This window comes from Artemia sp. Qi Xiang Cuo, chromosome 9 (assembly GCF_049724085.1).
Source record: "Artemia sp. Qi Xiang Cuo chromosome 9, ASM4972408v1, whole genome shotgun sequence".
Lineage (NCBI taxonomy): Eukaryota > Metazoa > Arthropoda > Branchiopoda > Anostraca > Artemiidae > Artemia > Artemia sp. Qi Xiang Cuo.
In genome coordinates this window covers 54437831-54461413 of record NC_142802.1, presented here as the reverse complement: position 1 = coordinate 54461413, position 23583 = coordinate 54437831, and the positions used below count along the sequence as shown (strand labels likewise).

The 23583-nt window shown below is 37.0% G+C and overlaps 1 protein-coding gene across 1 annotated transcript; it reads right to left on the bottom strand.

Moving 5' to 3' along the window:
- Positions 1 to 1272: 1272 nt before the first annotated feature.
- On the bottom strand, positions 1273 to 12308 carry LOC148948817 (uncharacterized). The gene is made up of 2 exons (XM_089094098.1): positions 11185 to 12308; positions 1273 to 1412 (listed from the first exon to the last, which is right to left on the bottom strand). Exon 1 carries the CDS (start codon positions 12247 to 12249, stop codon positions 11185 to 11187), a length of 1065 nt encoding a protein of 354 aa, XP_088950224.1. The 5' UTR covers positions 12250 to 12308; the 3' UTR covers positions 1273 to 1412.
- Between the last annotated feature and the right edge of the window lie 11275 nt (positions 12309 to 23583).

Here is a 23583-nt window from a genome sequence, read left to right as displayed (position 1 = left end):
TTTAATTCTGTTCATGCTAGCCAAAGAGCCTGACAGATGACAGGCAATTAAAAGGCAAAAAAAAAATACTGGATAAGACAGTATAATAGACAAGCTGACGACATAATTCAGAGTAAAATTGAGTATACTTTTTATTAGAAACAGAGAAAAAAAGTTTCCTCCCCCTCTCCCAAACACAGAATCCTTCTTATCCCCCCTTCAACAGAAAATAATAATGATATTAACAACGTTTTCGTATTTTCGAATACCATTCGAAAATGACACCATGACTTCCGTGACTACAAATAACAGTTCAATAGGGACAAATCCTTTTATGTAACAGTGAAACAATAAAAAAATCTTTGGATATTTCGGTCACATATACAGTGGCTGTCATCAGCAGATAAACTGAATCAGCCAGTTTGTCTGCTGACGACGGCCACTGTATATGCGACCAACATATCCAGAGACTTTTTGTTGTTTCAATTTCAAATAAAAGGATTTGTCCCTATTGAACTGTTATTTGTACGATATTAACAACAAAGTTGGAACAATTCTTACAGCAATGGATCAGGCCAGGTACATTTGGTTCCAAGCCCTCTCCCCAAAATCCTGCAACTGTTGGTACTTTTTTTATTATTTCTTATATGTATCTTATATTTCTTCCTTGAGAACATGCAGGTTTGATTGAATCAAGCGCTTTGATGAGAAAACCCTCAAATGATATAAAAAGCAGGACAACAATAGGGGTATTTGTTTCTGAGTATGCCGGTTCTACAATTACAGTCACTATTTTGAAGCTCTTCATATTTGGTTTTTACTTATGCGTCTGCTCTTTCATTTATTTTATTTGGTCGAACAGTCGTTGACTATGTGAATAAAGACTAACAAAAAACTCCAATTGTACAATAAGAGGGCTAAGAATGCTTAATAGAAGCAAATGTAGATACTTTATTTAATATATAAAACCCAATTATTCATAAATCCTTATTCAGTGCTTGCAGCATTTTGGAGGAGTTGCACTGAAACGGTTCGTTGCTAACTACAGGCCAACAAGAATTAATTTGTCTCTGAATATGACAATGTAAAAAATAAACATTTTATTTGCTTGACGAGGAACACATAACCCATAAGTAATTTACTTTAATCATGTTTGGATCAGATTGAATTCAAAATGAAGAGCCTCAGACCCTTCAGTAAAAATACCTACTTGGTATCTAAAATCAATTGGTACGTCATACTCTTTGAGGGAGAGGCCGGGTACATTACCCACACAAATACAGACTAAAGAACTTAGGATCTTCAAAGTTTAATTTAGTAGAAGCTCATTTTACAATAATCAGAAGTGCCAACATACTTGAACTAGTTGTAAGGCTTTGTTTGCAAGCTACCTGCCCATTGATTTTTCATGCTCGTTTTCTCTTGCGTTTTGCCTGGAAATTAAGTTGAGTTATAAAGCTGACATTGATGCATAAATTCAAACTGAAATATATAAATATTTAATGACCAACCATACATTTTGTAAAGATTTCTTCATTTTTTTGTAAGTATTTCTTTACTTACCTATTTTTGTTCTGACACACCGCAAAATCAAATACAAAGGAGAAACGACTGACGATTATTTGTGTCAAGTTGTTCAAAGAAATCACTGCGTACAAATCTCGGATGTGGACGAATAACGACTTTTCCGGTAATTAAGCTTAGAAGAACTTACCGTTGACCCTAATTCTAAACATAATTTGTATATTCGTCTAGTATATAAGCTACAACATAAAATTGAGAATAGTATTCTTGTCATCCCATTGCATTATTTTCAAACCCATGTTTGCCACATGTAAAACTACTTAGTTTGATCATGCTTATGCCCATAACGAAGATAATAAGTTTTAAGAGATCGTTTTCTTGAAGCAAGAAGCATTAACAAAATTATACCTCAATTACATTTACTGCATTTGTAGATAAGTGAGCTACCAATCCTGTTGCAGAAATTTATTCGCACAGGAGGGAGAAAAGCTTTGTATTCACCCTGCACTTAAAATCGCGCGAAAAGAGCGGTCCCGGAAAGATTAAGAGCCTAGACATTCACCTTTTTCGCAAGTATTCTTATACAGAATATATAAAATAACTTGTTTAAGTTCTTACACAAAAAAATAGTGCATAAATTGTTTCAGGTGCATTTTTATGGATTAGGATTTTTAGGTTTTTCCTTGGTCCACAAGCTTACAGATATGAGTTTTAAGAGACGTTAGGGAAAAATAAATGTTGGGCAAATCCATTCTCTAGACAAGCTTATTTTCTGGCCTTCCCACTTCCCCTACAAAAATTTTATGAGGCATTGGCCCAGGGAGCGAATATTGAAAACTTAAAGCTGACAACGAAATACCGTTTTTGATCTAATTTTGGTCCTTATGGACCATGCAATTAGGTGTCTCAGCCTCGAAACCTACCAATAGCCACCCTACTGTTATTTTCTCTAAATTGCCACCGTCAACTAGACACCCAATAAGCCGTAAGGACTTTATCGACCAATTAAGTGGTCATGATTCGGTGTTAGGTTAGGCCGATGGGTGATAAACTGTTCAGAAATCTGTGAATATTCAGAAATCTGTAGCATCTGATTTCTTTAAATCGGTTGTCTCGGACGATGCCACGAAGATTCTGCAGAAGCGTTATCTTGAAATAATTAATAGATTCCCACTATCACTTAATGTTTCTGAATTCAAAATGTAACCGGGAGTCGCAAACGCATATCGAATGGGTCTGTCCCTAACAATCAAGTCAGTCTTTTTGGATTAATTCGCAAAAAATGACGCTATGAAGAATGGGGTAAAAAGTAGTTATTTGATCTTCAGAGTTTATGATTTTGTAAGTGTATCACGATACTGCTTTAAGTGCAGGTCTCCTGCTCACGTTATCAGTGAATGTAACAGTACGGTAGAAAAATGTGCGCGCAGTTCTGAAAATCACAGTTCTTCAAAAGAGGCATCCTATTCAAAGAACCCTAAATAAGCAAACTGAGGCTGCTCTTAGACTTCATATTGTCTACTATATCCAGTGCTTAAATCTCGTATTGTGATAGGTATTAAAATATTATATCGCAAAAGCTCTCGGTTCAGTGGTGTAATTTGGTCAAATCCTGGGGTTGGGGGGGAAGGCAAAGTTGGAGCGAATTTTTCCAATTTAACTGAAAGTGACACTGAAAAATGAGCCATATAGTACAATAAAGGCAAAAATATACTAAAGAAAACTGACCCTTTTTTGTGGATGGTTGAATTATGCAGGCTTATCTTAATTTTGACAGGATTTTTGAAGAAACCGAATTTCAACTTCGGGGCAAACTGGGATCCGGAAGGAGCAGTTTCTCCCCAGCTCCATAGCAAACTACGGCCCTGTGTCTCGTTATTTCGTTTAATATAAATGGTACTCGCCGAAAAAAGCATAGCATTGACGAATTTTCGAGCAACTATTCTATTGCTATGTTTATGTTCCTTCATATTAACCATAAATCTTATGCCTTATCATCATCACATTGATCATAAATAGCAGCTATTTTGGAAACCTGCTGATTAATCACCACCAAAAAGGATTGGACGCACTTCCACCTTTTAGCTATTTCCTGGTCACGAAGTTTTGAGTGAAATAAGTGATAATTTCCTTAAGTTTTGTGTCCCTTATATCTCACACGAAGAATATCCTACAGTTTTTGTCAAATAAATTATTTGAAAGAGTTAGTGTCTGATCGACTATTAGTTGTATTTATAATAGGGTCATCAATAGCTGCGATCTATGTTCACGCCATTCTGTTCAGTATTTTCAGAGAAAAGTTTCAAGTATCCAAACGTACTGTAATAATTCAGATAGTCCATGTCCATTGTGTGGCATTAAATAAAAAAAAAGTTTTTGTAACTGAAAGTAAGGAACGACATTAAAACTTAAAACGAACAGAAATTATTCCGTATATGAAAGGGGTTGTCCCCTCCTCAACGCCACCATCTTTACGCTAAATTGTTTTATTTTTAAAAAAAAATATAGTTTTGATAAATTTAAACTTTAGCGTAATGAGCGAGGCATTGAGGAGGGGACAGCCCCTTTCATATACGGAATAATTTCTGTTCGTTTTAAGTTTTAATGTCGTTCCTTACTTTCAGTTAAAAAATACTTGTTTTTTTATTTAATTTTTGAACGTTTTTGAATTATTGCAGGGTTTGATTTTGGCTCACCGTACATGAATAATTAAAAAACAAAATTGCATATAAATTTTACTTTTATTTGGTTAAATGGCTTTCTCGAAACTTATTTAATTTTATTTACTAACGTTTTTATTAGTAATAAATATACTTAACTTACGAATCAACTTACGTAACGAACTTCTATATTCATATATTTTTAATACGTATATTAGGGGGTTCGCCCCCTAGTCAATACCTCGCTCTTGAAGCTAAAGTTCGAATTTGTTCCAATTCTTTAAAAATGACCCCTTAATCACAAAGGCCGTTATTTAGAATAAATAGCTCTTATGAAAGTACTAAAAAATCTTTGGCTTAAAGAGCGATGCATTGACTATGGGGTGAACCCAATCATATACGTAATATTTTCTGTTCGTTTTAGGTTTTGATGGTGCTCCTTACTTTCAGTTGAAAAACTTGTTTTTTTATGTTTAATTTCTGATTCTTTTTTAAACAATGCTGGGAAATCCGGCACCCCCTTCATAGCAAAGTCCCTTCTCCCATGAAAACTTCCTTCATGGAAAGATCCTCCCACATAACCCCTGACCCTCCTCCCACTACCAGAAAAAATCCCCCCTGAAAACGTCTGTATATTTCCCAATAACCAATACTATATGTTAACATTGGGTAAAGTTCATAACTTTCAGCTCTCCTCCCAGGGACTTCGGGGGATCAAGTCATCCTAAAGGACATAGTTATCATATTTTCGACCATGCTGAACAAAATGGCTATGTCAAAATTTTGATCGGGTGACTTTGGGAAAAAATGAGCGTGGGAGGGGGCCTAGTCGTCCTCCTTTTTTTTGGTCACTTAAAAAGGGCACTAGAACTTTTAATTTCCGGTCCAATGAGCCCTCCCACGATATTGTAGGACCACTGGGTCGATACGATCACCCCTGGAAAAAACAAAAAAATAAATAAACACGCATCCGTGATCTTTCTTCTGGCAAAAAATGCAAAATTCCACATTTTTGTAGATATGAGCTTGAAACCTCTACAGTAGGATTCTCTGATACGCTGAATATGATGGTGTGATTTTCATTAAGGTTCTATAGCTTTTAGGGGGTCTTTCCCCCTTTTTTCGAAAATCAGAAATTTTCCCTTTTAAGGTTTCCCTATAATCTATGCAAACTTTTAGAATTAAAGTTATCTCTTCTGCAAAATTATCGATTTCCTTTATTTATTTCTAATGAAATAAATACTCTGACACTAAGGGTTTCGCGATTAATTGTCTATCATAATTATGGTTGTACTAGCAGCCACACAGGTTAGATTTTCCTTGTTCGGTATTTTTTTCTTGTTTGTATCTGTGGATATAATTTGTGACTGTGTGTGTAAATTAATGTAACAAATTGTTAAGTGCAAAAAAAAAAAATGCATCAGAAGTGGTGATTTTGGGTAAGGGCTCAATTGAGGTGGAAACTGGAAACAAAAAATCTAATTGTGGGGGGGGGGGGCAAAAAAATATCTTGCCTAGGGTGGCAGGGTAGGTTGTGCCAGCCCTGTGTGAAACCCAAAACAAACAGAGATTACAATAAATAATCAAGTGCAAATTAAAACAAACAGAAACTACCATAAACAAGAGTAGGGCTAATACCCTTATGCCTTGTAAACTCAAGGAGATTACTTGTACTTTACTGAAAACAAAATAGATTTTAAATGTTTTCTCTTTTAGAGAGATTAATAATCACAAAATTTTGAATTTTTCAGGAATGAATATTAACATATATTAAACTACCTATCAGCAGCTCATTAAGTCTTTTCATCAATCTTGGTTATTATAATAAAACATAAAATCGTGAAGATAGGAGAAAATGAGGAAAATAAACAGCCAGTGGAAATATTTTTCCACTGGCTGTTTATTATCATCGTTTTCTCTTTTCTTTGCAACTTTATGTTTTATCATGATTAGCCAGTGTGGTCTCAGAAATTATTTTTGGTTATTATGAGGGTTTTCTTTTATCCATTTTTTTTTTATGATGGCTTATGTTTACTATTTACTGTATTCCATGTCTGCAGATCCTTCTGTTTGGTTTACTGTGTTTACTGTTTGTCCTTGGTGCAAAAGGTCAAAACCTTATTCAAGTACACACCTATCCAAATTAATATTGTAGGAAACAGTTTTTTTATGACAAAATTTGTATTTTCCATGGCATTTAAAAAACCACAAAGTTGACATCCTTAAATACCTCAGGAACAGCTTGGTTGAATGACTTTATTAAACATGTAGGTGAAAACCAACATTTTTTTTGAGTAACTGGAGATTAGGATGCATCCCTCATTTGGGTGTCAGAGGGGGTGGAGGGGCTACAAGTTATGTCTTGTTTGACTCTGATTTCAACAAAACTTTAATGAAAACTAGCTCTTACCTAGAGTACACAGAATATCAGGGGGGAAAAAATTAAAGGAGATTTAAGGCAGAGACCAAAATCCTTGTCTTAGAATATCATAGGCAGCGCGCTAGTTGTGCCTAAGTAAAGAATGATGTGGCCACAATGTGTTTTTTTTTTTTTTTTTTTCTCCATACCTGGGCACTTCGTATAGGAGGAGTTGTTGTAGAAACATAAAAAAGGGCTCATTCGATTGGAAATTGGAGTGGCTAGTGCCCTTTTTAATAGTCAAAAGTGATTGGAGGACAACTAGCCCACCCCCTGGGCCCATCATTCCCCCAAACACATCCAATCAAAATTTTGAGATAGCCATTTTGTTCAGCATAGTTGATTTCCACATGGAAAATTTGTTTTTGAGGAGGAAACTCCCCCACAACCCTCAGGGCAAGGGTTTTAAGTTATGCCCAGGGGCATATAAGGTTTTTATAGAAGGCGTTGTTGTAGAGACTTCAAAACAGGCTCATTCGATTGGAAATTCGAAGGGCTAGTACCCTTTTTAATAGTCAAAAGTGATTAGAGACAACTACCCCCCCCCCCCCGCCCATCATTCCCCTAAACACATCCAATCAAAATTTTGAGATAGCCATTTTGTTCAGCATAGCTGATTTCCAGATAGATAATATGTTTTTGAGGAGGAAACTCCCCCACAACCCTCAGGTCAAGTGTTTTAAGTTATGCCCTGTGGACATATAAGGTTTTTATAGAATGCGTTGTCGTAGAAACTTCAAAAAATGCTCATTCGATTGGAAATTAAAACAGCTAGTGCCCTTTTTAATAGTCGAAAGTGATTGGAGGGCAACAGGCCCCCACCCCCACGCCCATCATTTCCCCAAACACATCCAATCAAAATATTGAGATAGCCATTTTTTTCAGCGTAGTTGATTTCCAGATAGAAAATATTTTTTTGAGGAGGACACTTCCCCAAAACCCCCAGGGCAAGGGTTTTAAGTTATGCCCTGGGGGCATATAAGATTTTTAAAGGCGTTGCTGTAGAAACTTCAAAACAGGCTCATTCAATGGGAAATTCAAAGGGCTAGTGGCCTTTTTAATAGTCGAAAGTGATTGGACGGCAACTAGCACCCCCCCCCCTAAAACCACCATTCCCCCAAACACATCCAATAAAAATTTTGAGATAGCCATTTTGTTCAGCATAGTTGATATCCAGATAGAAAACAAATTTTTGTGGAGGACACTCCCCCACAACCCTCAGGGCAAGGATTATAAGTTATGCACTGGGGGCATATAAGGTTTTTATAGAAGACGTTGTTGTAGAAACTTCAAAACAGGCTCATTCAATTGGAAATTCAAAGGGCTAGTGCCCTTTTAATAGTCAAAAGCAATTGGAGGGCAACTAGCCCCCCCCCCACGCCCATCATTCCCCCAAACACATCCGATCAAAATTTTGAGCTAGCCATTTTGTTCAGCGTAGCTATTCTCCAGATAGAAAATATGTTTTTGAGGCGGACACTCCCCCATAAACCTCAGGGCAAGGGTTTTAAGTTATGCCCTGGGGGCATACAAGGCTTCTATAGAAAGTGTTGTCGTAGAAACTTCAAAAAATGCTCATTCGATTGGTAATTAAAACAGCTAGTGACCTTTTTAATAGTCAAAAGTGATTGGAGGGCAACTAGCCCCCACCCCCACCCCTCAATTACCCAAACACAACCCAACAAAATTTTGATACAGCCATTTTGTTCAGCATAGTTTATTTCCAGATAGAAAATATGTTTTTGAGGATGACACTCCCCCACACCCCCCAGGGCAAGGGTTTTAAGTTATGCCCTGGGGGCATATAAGGTTTTTAAAGGCGTTGTTGTAGAAACTTCAAAACAGGCTCATTAAATTGGAAATTCAAAGGGCTAGTGCCCTTTTTAATAGTCAAAAGTGATTGGAGGGCAACTAGCCCCCCCCCGAACACCATCACTCCCCCAAACACATCCAATCAAAATTTTTAGATAGCCATTTTGTTCAGCAGAGTTGATTTCCAGAAAAAACATATTTTTGAGGAGGACACTCCCCCACAACCCTCAGGGCAAGGATTATAAACTATGCACTGGGGGCATATAAGGTTTTTATAGAAGACGTTGTCGTAGAAACTTCAAAACAGGCTCATTCAATTGGAAATTTAAAGGGCTAGTGCCCTTTTAATAGTCAAAAGCAATTGGATGGCAACTAGCCCCCTCCCCACGCCCATCATTCCCCCAAACACATCCAATCAAAATTTTGAGATAGCCATTTTCTTGAACATAGCTGATTTCCAGATAGAAAATATGTTTTTGAGGAGGACACTCCCCCACAATCCTCAGGGCAAGGGTTTTAAGTTATGCCCTGGGGGCATATAAGTTTTTTTTTATAGAAAGTGTTGTCATAGAAACTTCAAAAAATGCTCATTCAATTGGTAATTAAAACAGCTAGTAACCTTTTTAACAGTCAAAAGTGATTGGAGGGCAACTAGCCCCCACCCCCCACACCCGTCGTTTCCCCAAATTCATCCAATCAAAATTTTGAGACAGCCATTTTTTTCAGCATAGTTGATTTCCAGATAGAAAATATGTTTTTGTGGATGACACTCCCCCACAGCCCCCAGGGCAAGGGTTTTAAGTTATGCCCTGGGGGCATATAAGGTTTTTAAAGGGGTTGTTGTAGAAACTTCAAAACAGGCTCATTGAATTGGAAATTCAAAGGGCTAGTGCCCTTTTTAATAGTCAAAAGTGATTGCAGGGCAACTAGCCCCCCCCCCACCCAGCATTCCCCCAAACATATCCAATCAAAATTTTGAGATAGTTATTTTGTTCAGCATAGTTGATTTCTGGAAACTTCAAAAAGAAACTTCATAGAAACTTCAAAAAAGGCACATTCAATTGGAAATTCAAAGGGCTAGTGTTCTTTTTAATAGTTGAAAGTAATTGGAGGGCAACTAGCCCCCCCCCCCACCCATCATCCCCCAAACACATCCAATCAAAATTTTTTAGATAGCCATTTTGCTCAGCATAGTTGATTTCTAGATAGAAAATATGTTTTTGAGGAGGACACTCCCCCACAACCCTCAGGGCAAGGGTTATAAGCTATGCACTGGGGGCATATAAGGTTTTTATTGAAATCTTTGTTGTAGAAACTTGAAAAAGGACTCTTGAGTCAAAAGTGATTAGTGATATTTTTTGTTGTTGTTTACACCAGGGCACTTTGTATTGAAGGAGTTGGTGTGGGAACTTCAAAAGGGGCTCATTCAATTGAAAATAGAAAGGGCTGATGCCCTTTTTAGTAGATGAAAGTGATTGGAGGGCAACTAATCCCCCTTCCACTCCCACCCTCACCATTTGCCCATTATGTTTAAAAACTAAATTTTGCCTTAAGATTAAATCAAAATGCACTGTGATAATGCTAATTCCCAATAAGGCATCTCAGCAGTATCCCAAGAACAACTGAAGGTATTATGTTCAAACTTTCGGGGCTACTTCTGCTCTTAAAATTTAACCAAATCAAAATAGCGTAAGTGTATCCAAGCTATCAAAGAAAGTAAACAGATTTTTTTGTAAATGATATCAATTTTTCCATTTCAGGTCAACTAGAGGAGGCATGAAGCTAAATTAAACAGTACTATTTGTGTACAGATTTTTAAAAGGGTGTATGTTGTTAAAAATTGCTGAAAATTTTTCTACAGCATACAAATAGCAGGCCAAACTATAAAGTCTTAAAAAACAAAAAGATTTAAAGTGTTATTTTCTTTTTCCCTGAAAAGACTATGTAAATATAAAATGAACAGAAATTAATTAAAAAAACTTTTTTCACAAAATAAGTTTTTCAAAGAAAAGTAAAGAACTCCATTAAACAAAAAATGAGTAAAAATAAAATAAAATAATCTACCAAGCATGAAACTATCACAAATCAGTATTGGTAAATAAATAAAACCCAAAACAAACAGAAATTACAATAAATAACCAAGTCAAACTAAAAAAAACGAGCAGAAATTAACACAAGTTGGGCGCAAAACCCCTATGCCTTCCCAAGACCAGAACAAAATTTGAATACAAATGAATGTGCATTGTCAGTTTAATATATATATACTGATATTTAGTAATCAAAATGTTAATATTATTTGATTTATTAAAGTTATACTAGTAAAAACATTTATATAAGTTGTTTAACATTTAAACAACTTGGTTTCCAGGACAAAGATCTATTAAAAAAAATTGCACCTATTCATTAGTTTGCTCCTAACAGGGATATATCTAATCTCCTTTTGAATGTATTTTTTTTTATGAATTTATCAATATGAACGTATTTCAATCCAGTGATTACTTCTGTAATCCAGAGTTACTTTTTTTAATATAACTTGACCCTTTTTCATTTTAGTATTATATGCCTGGTGTAAACAACAAACTGATAACCTTTTGACAAAACAAGAATAAGTTATTTTTTAATCTATCCTTCTTACTTTGTACACAAAAAATGTCTGCAAATGATCATGTTATGTTAATAGGCTATATTATCACATAACAATTTAAGATGTTTTCTTGCTTAAGTTACTAATGACAAAGCCAAGCAGAAGAAGTATCTTTATAAACAATAAGATTTAGTGTTAAAGCTTACCTAGTCAGAATCAGTTTCCACAAGTTCCTCATTATCATCTCTCTGACAAAATTCAATGAATTCTTCATCAGAGTTTGCTTCTTTACATATTGCTAGTTTCTCATCAGAATCTGTATTTCCTTGATGAAAGTTTCTATGTATTTTGTTTGAGAATGGTGGGTAGCATTTACCTATTTCAATGAAAAACTGATGTAGCAATTCCTTTTTATTTTCTATTGAAGATATAAACTTAAATCTTGCAATATGATGATTCATGTCTTTTCCAGTAGACTCTACTCTTTTTATGTGCATTTTTATTGTCCTCTGCAATTTCTTAATACTTCCTAGTTGAGAAGCATTGTTGCTAGCCTCCAGGTTTTCTGAGTAGTTTACAGTAACATGGACATACCCAAGACTGCTTAAGTAACCAGACTCATCCAAAATCTCACTATATATAACAGACCCAGCTTTAACATATTTCTGTATTAGAGGCAGACAATTTTCTTGATGCTCCTCATCATTTAATACCACAATGAAATTTTGCTGTGATATTCTTTCAATGCCTGCAAGAAGTTGAACTTGACTTGATCCTTGATTTAGTGGAACAACTATTTTATCTATCTCAATTTCCACCCTATATCCACCAATTGACTCTTGCTTGGAGATCCATTCTTGCACAACCTCTGAACAAAGAGACTGGAGCTCTAATATTGTACAAGGTGTCATACCTAAGCAATCTTTGATTGTTTTATGGTCCCATTGTTGGCTTAAATAATGATTACAAAACTGAATTATTTTCCAGGGTGGCAGGCATGAGGACCTAGTTTCTAATAATGTACCTTTTAAGTCAGATATAGAAAAATTACAAAAGCGTCGCTTCTTTGATTTGGGCAGTAAAAAAATGTTTCTACAGCGCCAAATATTAAGAGCTTCATTATAGACACACTTTTTGTTACAAAAAGGGCACTTTACACATTTTGGTAGGACACCATGATCACGCAGAAATTTAATAGATTTTTTATCATCTTCATAAAAGGTAACAATGCCCAAGTAATATCCATATTCACAGTTATTACAAGAATCCATTCTTGTTACACTATGAGATAGGTTACATATTCATATTTGGTTGCAACAAAAAACGTGATTTTCAAAAACAAATTATTCGCCTAAGAAGGAGATGCCATGCTTTTTTATTCTTGATGATGTCACTTTGCGAAAAACTTCAATCTTACGATTCTATGGGCTCGGAAAAAAGAACAGCGAAAATTAAGTTAATCTTATTTTCCTATAAAATTTGTACCATAAATTTTTCTTTAAGGCTGCTAGTAGCTAATCACCATGGACTATGTAATGATCTATTACATAGAATTAGGAGCAAATTTACCCAACACAACAAAGAATTGTTGGTTTGCAAGAGCGCAAAAGAATCTAAAAATTAGACCCCCGACCAGGGCTTCCACTCTCGAATCTTAAAATTCGGGGACAAGTGTTAAATATTCGGGGAGTTTTCGGGGACAAGTCTTCAAGATTCGGGGATTTTTCGGGGAAAAAACAAAATGGAATTTTGTTGCGAAAATTTGGGAGCCAAAATTGGTTTTAGCTTCATTTTCAGGCTCAATAGGGCTTGGATCCGCGTAGTAAATAAAGTCTTTTACATAGTAAGTTTTAGAGTCAGAGCACGGGATTGGAATCCATAGCTGAAAACACTTATTGCTGATTATGCGGCAAAAACTTCAAAATAGTGAACTGCAATTACCAGTAGCAGTTTTTCATTAAGTCATTAATCTCAATAATTCATTAATAATGATTAAAAACAAATATTGTTGGGGGTTTCTAGATAGGTAAATTAAACAGACAAAATTCAACCTATCAGTATGGGGCAATATTAAAACTTAAAACAAGCAAGAACTAAATTAAAAAAGTAATTTTAAACTAAAATTAATAAGGGAATTTTGACGACAATTGACACATTATTGGTTTTTCATACTGATTCTAAGGTTTTAGGTGTCCCCCCTCCCCTCCTCTGGCAAATCCACCCCATAAAAGAACCGGGGTACTTGTTAAGAATCCAGTAAATACCCGAAGAACAGCATCTTGAATCTAATGAAATCCTCATAAAAAACAGGTTTCCGCTGTCTTGTGAGGTATTGCTCTCTCCGTGAAAAATGTGTAAACTTTAGTTTTTGAGGTTGAAGGGGCAAAAAAGGCACTTAGTTTTGGTTAGGTTACATCTCCAAGCGTAAGATTGGGTCGACAAAGAGAAAGTTAAAACAAATAAAAAGAATTAAGTTTAGGAGTTCTAGCAAACTCCACAGTGTAATTTGTCCTCAAAGTTTTATCCCCTGGAAACCTTCTTCCCCATAGAAAGTTCTCCCTGTGGAAAATCATCCATCAGAAAATTCAATTCTTTACCCGAGAAAAGTATGCATACTTCCCAATAACAGATATTATACGTTAACAATGGGCAAATTTTATATTTTCAAGACCTTTCCCCGTGGGCTTTGGGAGGTCAAATTAACTCCAAAGGTAAAGTTATTTGGTCTCTCAACTATGCTGAACAAAATGGCCAAGGTAGCTCTACATTTTTAAGCAAACGATTTTGGCGAGAAAAGGGTGTGGAAGGGGGCATAGTTGCCATCCACATGGAAAAACTACATCTTCTGGGAAAGGCCACATTTGTGCAGATAGGAGCTTTAACTCTCTATAGTTGTGTTCTCTGATACGCTGAATCTGATCGTGTTATTTTCCGTTAAAGTTTTTTGAGATTCTTAATGAGTGTTTTCCCATTTTTCAAAAATTAAGCACATTTTCTCAGGCTCGTAGCTTTGAAGAATAACACTGAACTTAATGAATCTTGTGTATTTGATACCAGCATAATAAGCTAATGCTTTTGATATATCTGTTGTTTTTTAGAGTTTCGGTTACTATTGAGCCGCGTTGCTCCTTGCTTACAGTTCGTTACCATGAACTGTTTGATGACTAAATTAAATGCTGAATAAAGATAGAATCATCATATATTGGGTTTATTATCACATAAAATAAAGTAATGAAAATCACTTCAAACTATTTTGTTTTTGGTGTACCGAAACCAAAATAGGAATGAGCGATTTAAGAAACCATAAACAACTAGAAAAATTAGAAGAGTGTGACAAAATTGGCTTACTATTAAATTGGAGGTCTAGAGATAATCCTAGCTGCTTCTGCGGCAGTCGCATTAGCCTTAACACTTGACAACATATTTGCCATTTCTAAATTCACGATAAGAGAGGAGGAATTTTTAATGGTGGGAGGCACTTGTGCCGAATCCTAACCCATTATGGGGTAAAACCTCCATGTTGAAGATGCGGTAATGAGGTGCATGAGAGGTGGCACTGTTCCCCGTCTAATGATGCTTGGCACTGAATTTATGGGCTTTGTTGGGCTAACCACCCGGCAAAGCTTCTTTTACCTGGTTATGATTAACATCAAAAAGCCTCGGACCAAACAGCCATTTCGACGACGACCTGTAGCACGTCCACCGACCATCCAAACGGACCTGTTTACTGTAGCCCACTGCAATGTACGAGGTCTCAGATCTAAGTTTGACCAGTTCCTACATTTAGGGAACTCGGTCAAGCCATCTATCATGTGCATCACTGAGACCAATATAAACCAAGAAATTCAGAGCAGTGAGGTTGCCATACAGGGATACATGCTCCTCAGGCGGGATCGAGAGCGTACTGACGGCGCTAAATACGGAGGAGGAGGTGTCGCTGTTTATCTACAGAGCCATATACCTTATTCATGCCTGAACTTACCAGATTCAGCAGGCGAAGAAGCTCTGTGGGTCAGGGTGACCCTCCCAAGTAAATCCGTGATTGTCGGTACCGTGTATAACCCTCCAACTTACCAGATTACCAGCTACCTTGAAACCTCCCTTGAATATATTCGGGGCAAGTACGCTAAGTCTGCCATTATCCTTCATGGAGACTTCAACGTCCATCATAGCGTGTGGCTTCGCAGCAAAAATACTGATAGGGAAGGGTCGGACTTGTATGATCTATCTCTCTCTTACGAGCTGGAACAACTTGTCGATTTCGACACGTATCACGGCCCAAACGGATCATCTCGTCTTGACCTCTTTCTTACAGATCACCCTGACTCCTTTAAGTTAGACGCTCATGCTTTCACCAGTGACCCCGTTGCCGTCGTTGCACGTGGAAACCTACGTATTCCGCCTCCACTAAAGCATGAGCGAACAATCTGGCTATACAAAGGAGGTGATTGGGACGGTTTGAGAAACACTTTTTTTTTTCTCAGCAGTGGAGAGCCTTCCTCCTGGAAGGCCCATAGTAAGCTGCAGATAAATACCACCAGGCGATACTTAACTCTGTCGAAATGCATGTCCCTTCAAAACGGATCCAGGTGTCCTGTAAGCACACTCCTTGCTTTAACACCCAGTGTAAGAAAACAATCCGACCAAAGAAAAAGGCACACAAGGAATGGATACTTTTGAAGAGAGAATAGGACACAATTGCATTCATAAATGGACGCAAAGATGCGGTTTGTGTAATTCGGCCTTCCCGGGTACAGTATAAGGAGAAATTCGCCACCAAGTTTCAACTTGTGTCGGCAAAGAGTTGGTGGAAAATTGTCAAGGAGGCTTTACCGTCGTCCAAGGGAACCGCAATTCCTTCTCTCCAGAGTAACAGGACAGTGGTACAAGATCCACAGGCAAAGGCTGAAGCTCTTGCTGAGGCTTTTGCTGAATTCTTGAATCTAGACAATGACGGTAGAGAAATGCCAAAAATTCCCTGACCGAACCGACACTGTCCTGGAACGCGTAAATTTTTCTGCTCCCAAGATCCTTTGCATTCTGCAACATCTGGATGTGACCAAAGCCACCGGTCCTGACAAGATACCAAATGTTGTCCACAAGTCCTGCAGTATCAATATAGCCGGACCCTTGTCATTACTCTGCCGGTTGTGCTTTTGCTCCCCACCCTCCCCACGAATATGTAAGTCCGTCACTGTTGTAACTAATCACTAGCCAGAAGGGGATACAACGAGTGTGGGCTCCTCAAGGCCTATGAGCCTTGTCTTCCGTGCTGGCAATGTTTACAAGAGTGTCTCCAATAGAATACTTCATCAGTAGCTGGAATCAAATGATCTTCTAGGCAATATTTAATATGGATTTCGCCGGAAACGCTCAACATTAGACTGCCTAGTGGCCCAGTATCAGGAGTGGATAGAACTACTGGCAATGGGATACGACATCAGGCTACTATCCTTCGACATTGCGAAAGCTTTTGACAGAGTATGGCACCGTGGCCTGCTAAAGAAACTCTATGTGTATGGTGTTCGTGGATGTATGTTAAAAGTGATTGAGAGCTTTTTTACCGATCGGTCATTGCGGGTTGTTCTCGACGGGTTTATTTCCCGTGAACATCCAGTGAAAGTAGGGATACCCCAGTGCAGTATCTTTGGACCTACGCTTTTCCTTATATACATAATAGACACGGGAGACTACCTCGCAAACCCTCTGCATCACTTTGCCGACGATACCACGACACACTCAGCCGTCCCTAAGCACGAAAACCCAACACAAGCCTCCCTTTCCCTACAGATGGATCTTTTGAAAATTGAAAAGTGGTCTGATGCATGGATGATCAACTTCAATGCATCGAATACAAAGGAGTTTCTAATTACCCGATCAAAGATGCCACGTGAACACCCCAGTTTCATCTTTAAAAATGAAGCTATAAAGTGGGTCGACGAGCTTCGTCTACTGGGGATTCATTTCTCCACCGATCTCTCTTGGAACAACCACCTTGATCGGGTGAGACCTTCCTGCGCAAGAAAGCTGGGAGTTACTCTTCGCTGCAAAAACCTTCTTCCATCAAGCTCGATCATCCCACTCTACAAGTCTTGCATCAGACCCATAGCTGAATATGGATACCCGCTATGTGCTGGTGCTCCGAAAACGCTGTTGGCGCCAGTTCAGAAGATCCAGAATAGGGCAAATAGGGCGGGCTGCGCCTCTACACAAGAATTGCTCCAGCCTCTAAATGAAAGGTTTGATGTAGCGTCGATGACATTTTCTTACATGTACATGAATTCGCCTCCCTCAAACGAGCACTCTTAAATTTCGCCCCCCTTTTTCCAGCCGACAAGGCCGGAACGAAGACACAAAGCTCGGTCTAGTTGTATAAGGGAGGATACGCCAAGGACTAAATCCTTGAGAACAGCTGCCTCCGGTACAGCACTTCTATCTGGAACGATCTTCCTGTGGTTATTATCCCTGCAAATCCCTCTGTTGGCACTTTCAAAAGAAGGTTGAATAGACATTTAAAATCTCGAGGCCATTGAAAGAGGTAAATGAATAACGGCATATCAGATACTTTGAAGTACCTGGCGCCGTGAATATTGGAATAAAAAAAAAATAAATAAAAAGAATTCATATCTAATCGCTTCATTCCCATTTTGGTTTGTAAAATGGATGCCACTGAAATATTTGATAAAGAGCTTCGTAGTTCTGTTTTCACGTCACTGAGAACACTAAATAAGCGTTCTGCCGCCACGTTTGAGAATGGTAATGAATGCATGTATTCCAAAACTTTTCTTACATTTTCGAACATCGGCTTGTCGCAAGGGTAGGTATGTTTGAAAATAAGTTTCCAATATTCTTCAACAGTCACCATGTCAGTGTCAATATATTTCAACAAAACTGTGCTTTGTTTCTGCCACTCTCTATCAATTAAAGCCTTATTCCATGACTGCAATCCCCGTGATCTCAGAAAATCAGCTAGGCTGACAAGATTCAGATTTCGGGTATTAACAGGCTCGAGTATTCTTGTGTACTCGTAGACATCAGAATCAAAAGAAAAGCGGTTTTGTATTTGAAGTATAGTCTCTTTGTAAAATAATTTGCACTTTACTTTAAAGAAAAACAAATAACCATGCATTGTCAGTTCGATATAAATATTCTGATATCTACTCCTTATAGTCTTAAAACTTCTTTATTTGTTCAAACAGTTTTTTTTATATTAATTTCCGTTCATTTTTTTATTGACATAGTCTTTTTCCTATAAGAAAATATCTTATATCTTTTTATTTTTTTTTCCTATTAGACTCCATAGTTTTTACTTTGAAGATGATTTGACTTTATTTCTGCTCATTTTTGGTCTATTGAAGCTCTTTACTTCTCTTTAAAAAACTTATGTTTCCCATTAACAAATACTGCCTGTAAGCAATTAGATAAAAACAACAAGTATTTCAACTGAAAGTAAGGAGCAACATCAAACCTTAAAACGAACTGAAATTATTAATATATGAAAGGGGTTGCCTCCTCCTCAAGACCTCGCTCTTTACGTTTAAGTTTTTGTAATAAAGTTGTTTTTATAACAATTTTAAAACAAAGCTAATTGTTCTAATTAAACGGTCATTATATTTCAGGAATCGTTCTTAAAGAATTGGGACGAAAAATCAAAACTTTAGTCTAAAGAGCAAGGTCTTGTGGAGGGGGCAACTCCTTTCATATACGTAATAATTCCTGGTCATTTTAAGTTTTGATGATGTTCCTTTCTTTCAGTTGAAAAAACTTTTTTTTCTATATTTAACTTCTGATTGTTTTTAAATAATACCGGGAAATCAAGCTCTCTCTCCATAAATAATTCCGGCACTTGTATGTTTTACGCCACTCACTCAAGTTTACGAGGTGTAAAACTCGAGAGTTCACCGGTTTCTTTTTCACTTTAGAAACAAATTTGGGCTATATATTTGCACATTAGGGGGGGGGGATCTAGTATATCGGGTCTGCATGCAAAATGTGTTAGGCAAAATCAGTCTGCATATTATTAGGTAAGAATTGTTTTCTGATCTCAAGCTGTACAAATACTTTACCCCCTCCCTTATGTGCACATATAGAACCCAAATTATATATTTCCCATCTATTATGTCACTTTTCTTTGTCTTGTCTTGTGCGAAGCTGAAAGAAACTAACGAAGAAACCGGTTTGTTCTCGAGATTTACACAGCGTAAGCTTGAGTCAGGGGTGTATAATACACAAGTACCAAAGTTCCTCCCCCCCTACGGAAAAAACTCAAATGAAATTCTAAAATTGAGAAAGCCTTATTTTCCACGGGGGGAGGGGGTATTTTCCGGGAGGGATAATCCCTGGGGGGGAGGTAATCACTGGAGGAGAAGGTAAGCACCGGCCTCAATTCTTACAAACCGAATGAAACAAAAATTTAAACGGTAAGAATTCCTGGCAGAAAGATCAATTCCTTCAATGTATCATGTTTTCAATCATTAGGTACTAAACATTAATACAGTATGCTCACAACCAAAAATAGCAAAAGAAAACAAAAATTAAACTTACGATTCAGCTTTTAAAACAATTCTTCTTCTCTAGAAGTTCAATTTCAAAACCCAAATTCCAACTTCCAACCAGGGTTGCCACCCTGACCTGAAATAATTTACTAAATTGGAGAGTAAAAACTTACTAGTTTGCATCTGTTTTTACTAAATGGTCAAAATATTTTTTGGCGCCTGCGGCTACACCGCACGCGCACCGTCAACCATCGATTTCTACTATAGGAGGATAATCAATACGATTTTCACAATCTTTTTTTCTTTTCTCTTCTTTTTTTTCTCGTTTCCTTTTCTCTTTTTTTCTCTTTTCGAATCTCAAGCAATTTTATTGGGGGGGGGGGGGCCAAGAGGGCTCTAGATCTGGATAGTCAAAACGCATGGGATGTATAATATTTTTTTCTCCACATTATTGGGGGGCAACCGCCCCCCCCTTGCCAGCCCTAAACGACGCCCCTGTATATATATATATATATATATATATATATATATATATATATATATATATATATATATATATATATATATATATATATATATATATATATATATATATATATATATATATATATATATTATATATATATATATATATATATATATATATATATATATATATATATATATATATATATATATTATATATATATATATATATATATATACATTTATATATAATGTTACATTTCTACTTACTTTTAATTTCTCTCAGCTGGCTCCTTTTTCCTCAATAAAAATTTTCAAACTCAGGAGATTCACCTTGGGTGGTTGGCTTTTGTTTTGATTCCAATAGATTCCCAATCATAACAAATCCAAGTGTCATTATAGCTTCATTTTTAGTTGGTAAGATTTGATACACAGAAAGCAGATTTTGTCGACCTTTAGACGCCGGAAGTGAATTGTCTGTTTATGAAAATAGGTGAATGCTTGTCTGTCTCTGAGACAGACAAGCAAAATTGTAAATTGTAAAACAGACAAGCAATAATTGTAAATTGTCATATGTTTACGATAATTTTGTTCCCTGAATTCATGGAAAATAAAAAACAGTTTTGTTTACTATAAATCATGATTTTTTAATATTTTTTACTAGATATCGGGAAATTTACTACATCCTCTAAATTTACTAGAATTTTTTTTTTACTATATCTAGTAAAATCCTACTGACGGTGGCAACCCTGCTTCCAACTGAACGTTTCGTACTTTCGTTAAACCACTTCAAATATGATTCTTGACTAATCTTGTCAAGATTGTCTTGACCACGAATGATGTAAATGTGAAGATTTTATAGCATTCGGAATACTACATTCAGGTCGAAATGGTTTAAACTAAATTCAGGAAAATGATACTTTTGTGAACATATGAAGAACCGGTTATACTTAAATTGTATCAGTCTGGTTCTTATGCAAAGTAACACAGAAGACAAAAATTAACGGACAAGAGGGTAGTTATGTATTATGGTATGTAAAATAATATTTGCTAGGGATGACACCATGATTGGGTGATTTTAGGGGAAATTTCGGGGATTCGGGGAGAAATAAAAATTCGGGGAAACACATAGATTTTCGGGGAAATCCTCGAAAATTCAGGGATAGTGGAAGCCCTGCCCCCGAAGCTAAGCCGATTTATCAATGTCCCGACACCGTCAAAGACCCATGGGCAAGGAGAAAAATTTGGTCGGCGTTGCGGTGTGCCACCGGACTGTCCATGTTTAGCCTTTTGTTTTTGCAGTGATTTGTTGATTTCAGCATTCTAAGTAAGCTAGCGTGCTAAGCAACTTCATAAAAATCTTTAGATATGGAGTTCTAACCAGGAAATGAGGATAATAGCTTACAGACAGAGTAGGCAAGGACGTCTTTAAGGAGCGGATACACCACTGCCTACCTTCTGGGGACATGGGTCCCCCAGAAATTTCTCAAGATTTTTTTTAAGCTGATTTTCTAATTGGCAGCAGTCCTCTTGATTTCTTGCAGTATAGTTTGATGATTTATTATAAGAGGCTCATAGGAATAAAAAATTTCCCCTTTATACATCACATTTTTCTACTATACATCTATTAACATTATCACACAGTTTATAGCAGCAACCTATAAGTAAGGAGCGACTCTGCCAAATACTAAGTAAAACTCTAAAATACAGGATTTTTAATAACAATAGATACATCAAAAGAATCGCTTTTTATTTTCATTCAAAATAAATAAAGTTCGTTAAGTTTAATATTACACAGCAAAAGGGACGAGCCTGAGAAAGTTTTCGGACCGTTAGTTTACAAAGCATAAATTTTATACAGGAACAAAAAATGATACATTCTCTGGTCTATAAATTTTAAAGATAAATAGTTTTTTTTGCCAAAGGAGACTGTTATAGATTTCTAAAACAAAAAAAATAATAGGTGAATGGAAAGGCCTTCGATCATATTCGTCTCATTGCTACTTCTGCTATTACTATTCAACTAAATCAAAAGGATATAAGTGCATCCATGTTGTCAAAATAGGATGGATATGAGTAGAAAGGCCTCATGAGCTCCCACGAGAACACCCTGCTGCCAACTACAACTTTTTTACATAATTTATGCATGTTTTTATTTCTGTTCGTTGTCAGTGAGAATGAAAAAACAGGATTTTTCTCACTTTGATGGATGTTTTTTTGGACGGTTATGTGTGTTGGTCAATTTGTTTGATGTTTTTCATGGATGTCAACATTAATTCATGTCTGTTTTATGGTTTTTGTCAGTGAGAATGAAAAAACAGGAACTTTCTCACATTTATGGATGTAAACAGCAATTTATGTCTGTTTTATGGTTCATTGTCAGTGAGAATTGAAAAACAGGAATTTTATCACATTTATGGATGTCAACAGTAATTCATGTCTGTTTTATTGTTTTTGTCAGTGAGAATTTACATGCTCGAAGTGAATGTTATGAGATTGTTTGGCTAACCTAACCTGAGAAATTGATTTACATAATCTGTGGGGGGATTATTGGTTCACGAAAGGGGAATTAAGAAACAAACATGGCTTCTTTGATCTTTAGGCTAACCTAACCTGAGAACTTGATTTACATAATCGCTAGGGGAATGTATTGATTCACGAAGGGGGAATTAAGAAACATTATGGTTTCTTTAATTTTTAGGTCTGAGGGATAAACGTTCTTTAGGTCAGAGAGAAAAATTAATATTCTATTTTTATATAGGGCTTCATTGATCTTTAGTGTCAGGAATTAGAAATGACATCACTTGTTATCTTGGAATTATGTGGGAGTCTAAAGAGATAGAAATTCTATTTTTAAATACGGCTTCACTGAGCTTCAAGTCGGAGAGATAAATTGATATTCTAACGAAACCTTAATAGTGTAGCTAGGAACATTTATGAGATGAAGAGATTAATGTAGGAAAGTGTTTCCTAGAAATTTGAAATGTGAAAGCACAGAGATGCCAAAAACAAAAGGAATACGCTGAGATTAGGTTTAGGGATTATTTGGGTGAAACGGTTTTAGACATTTTAGGGAATTATTTCGGCGAAACAGTTAGAGACATTTTAAAGGATGATTTTAGAAAATGTTTTAGAAGAGGTTTTGAGTGTGGTCGTTATAGTAAACAAGTTCTATTTGAACAGTGTCGTGAGGTCCTCTACCCCAACCCCAAAGGGCCCCGATCGCCCTACCCCAACCCCAAAGGGCTTCGATCCCCCCACCCCAACCCCGAAGGAAGCCCCCAGCCCCCAGCCCCCAAAGGTCCCCCAGACCCCCAAAGGACCCCCCAGGCCCCAAAGGCCCCCTCCCCCCCTTGGCCCCCAAAGGCCCCCTCTCCCTCCCTCTCCTCCCTCCTCCTCACCTTCCCCTCCCTCTCCCCTCCTACCCCTCCCCTCCTCCCCTCCCCTCCCCTTCCCTCCTCCATTTTTTCATATTTTTTTGTGCATTGAGACAAAGAAGGACCCCCTCCCCCCAGCCCCCCCTAAAGGGCCCCCGGCGCCCCAAAGGCTCCTGAGCCACTATTTTAATACTTTTTTAAAGCTTTATTATATCTTTTCAGAACAAATTATTATTTTAGGGAATTATTTCGGCGAAACAGTTAGAGA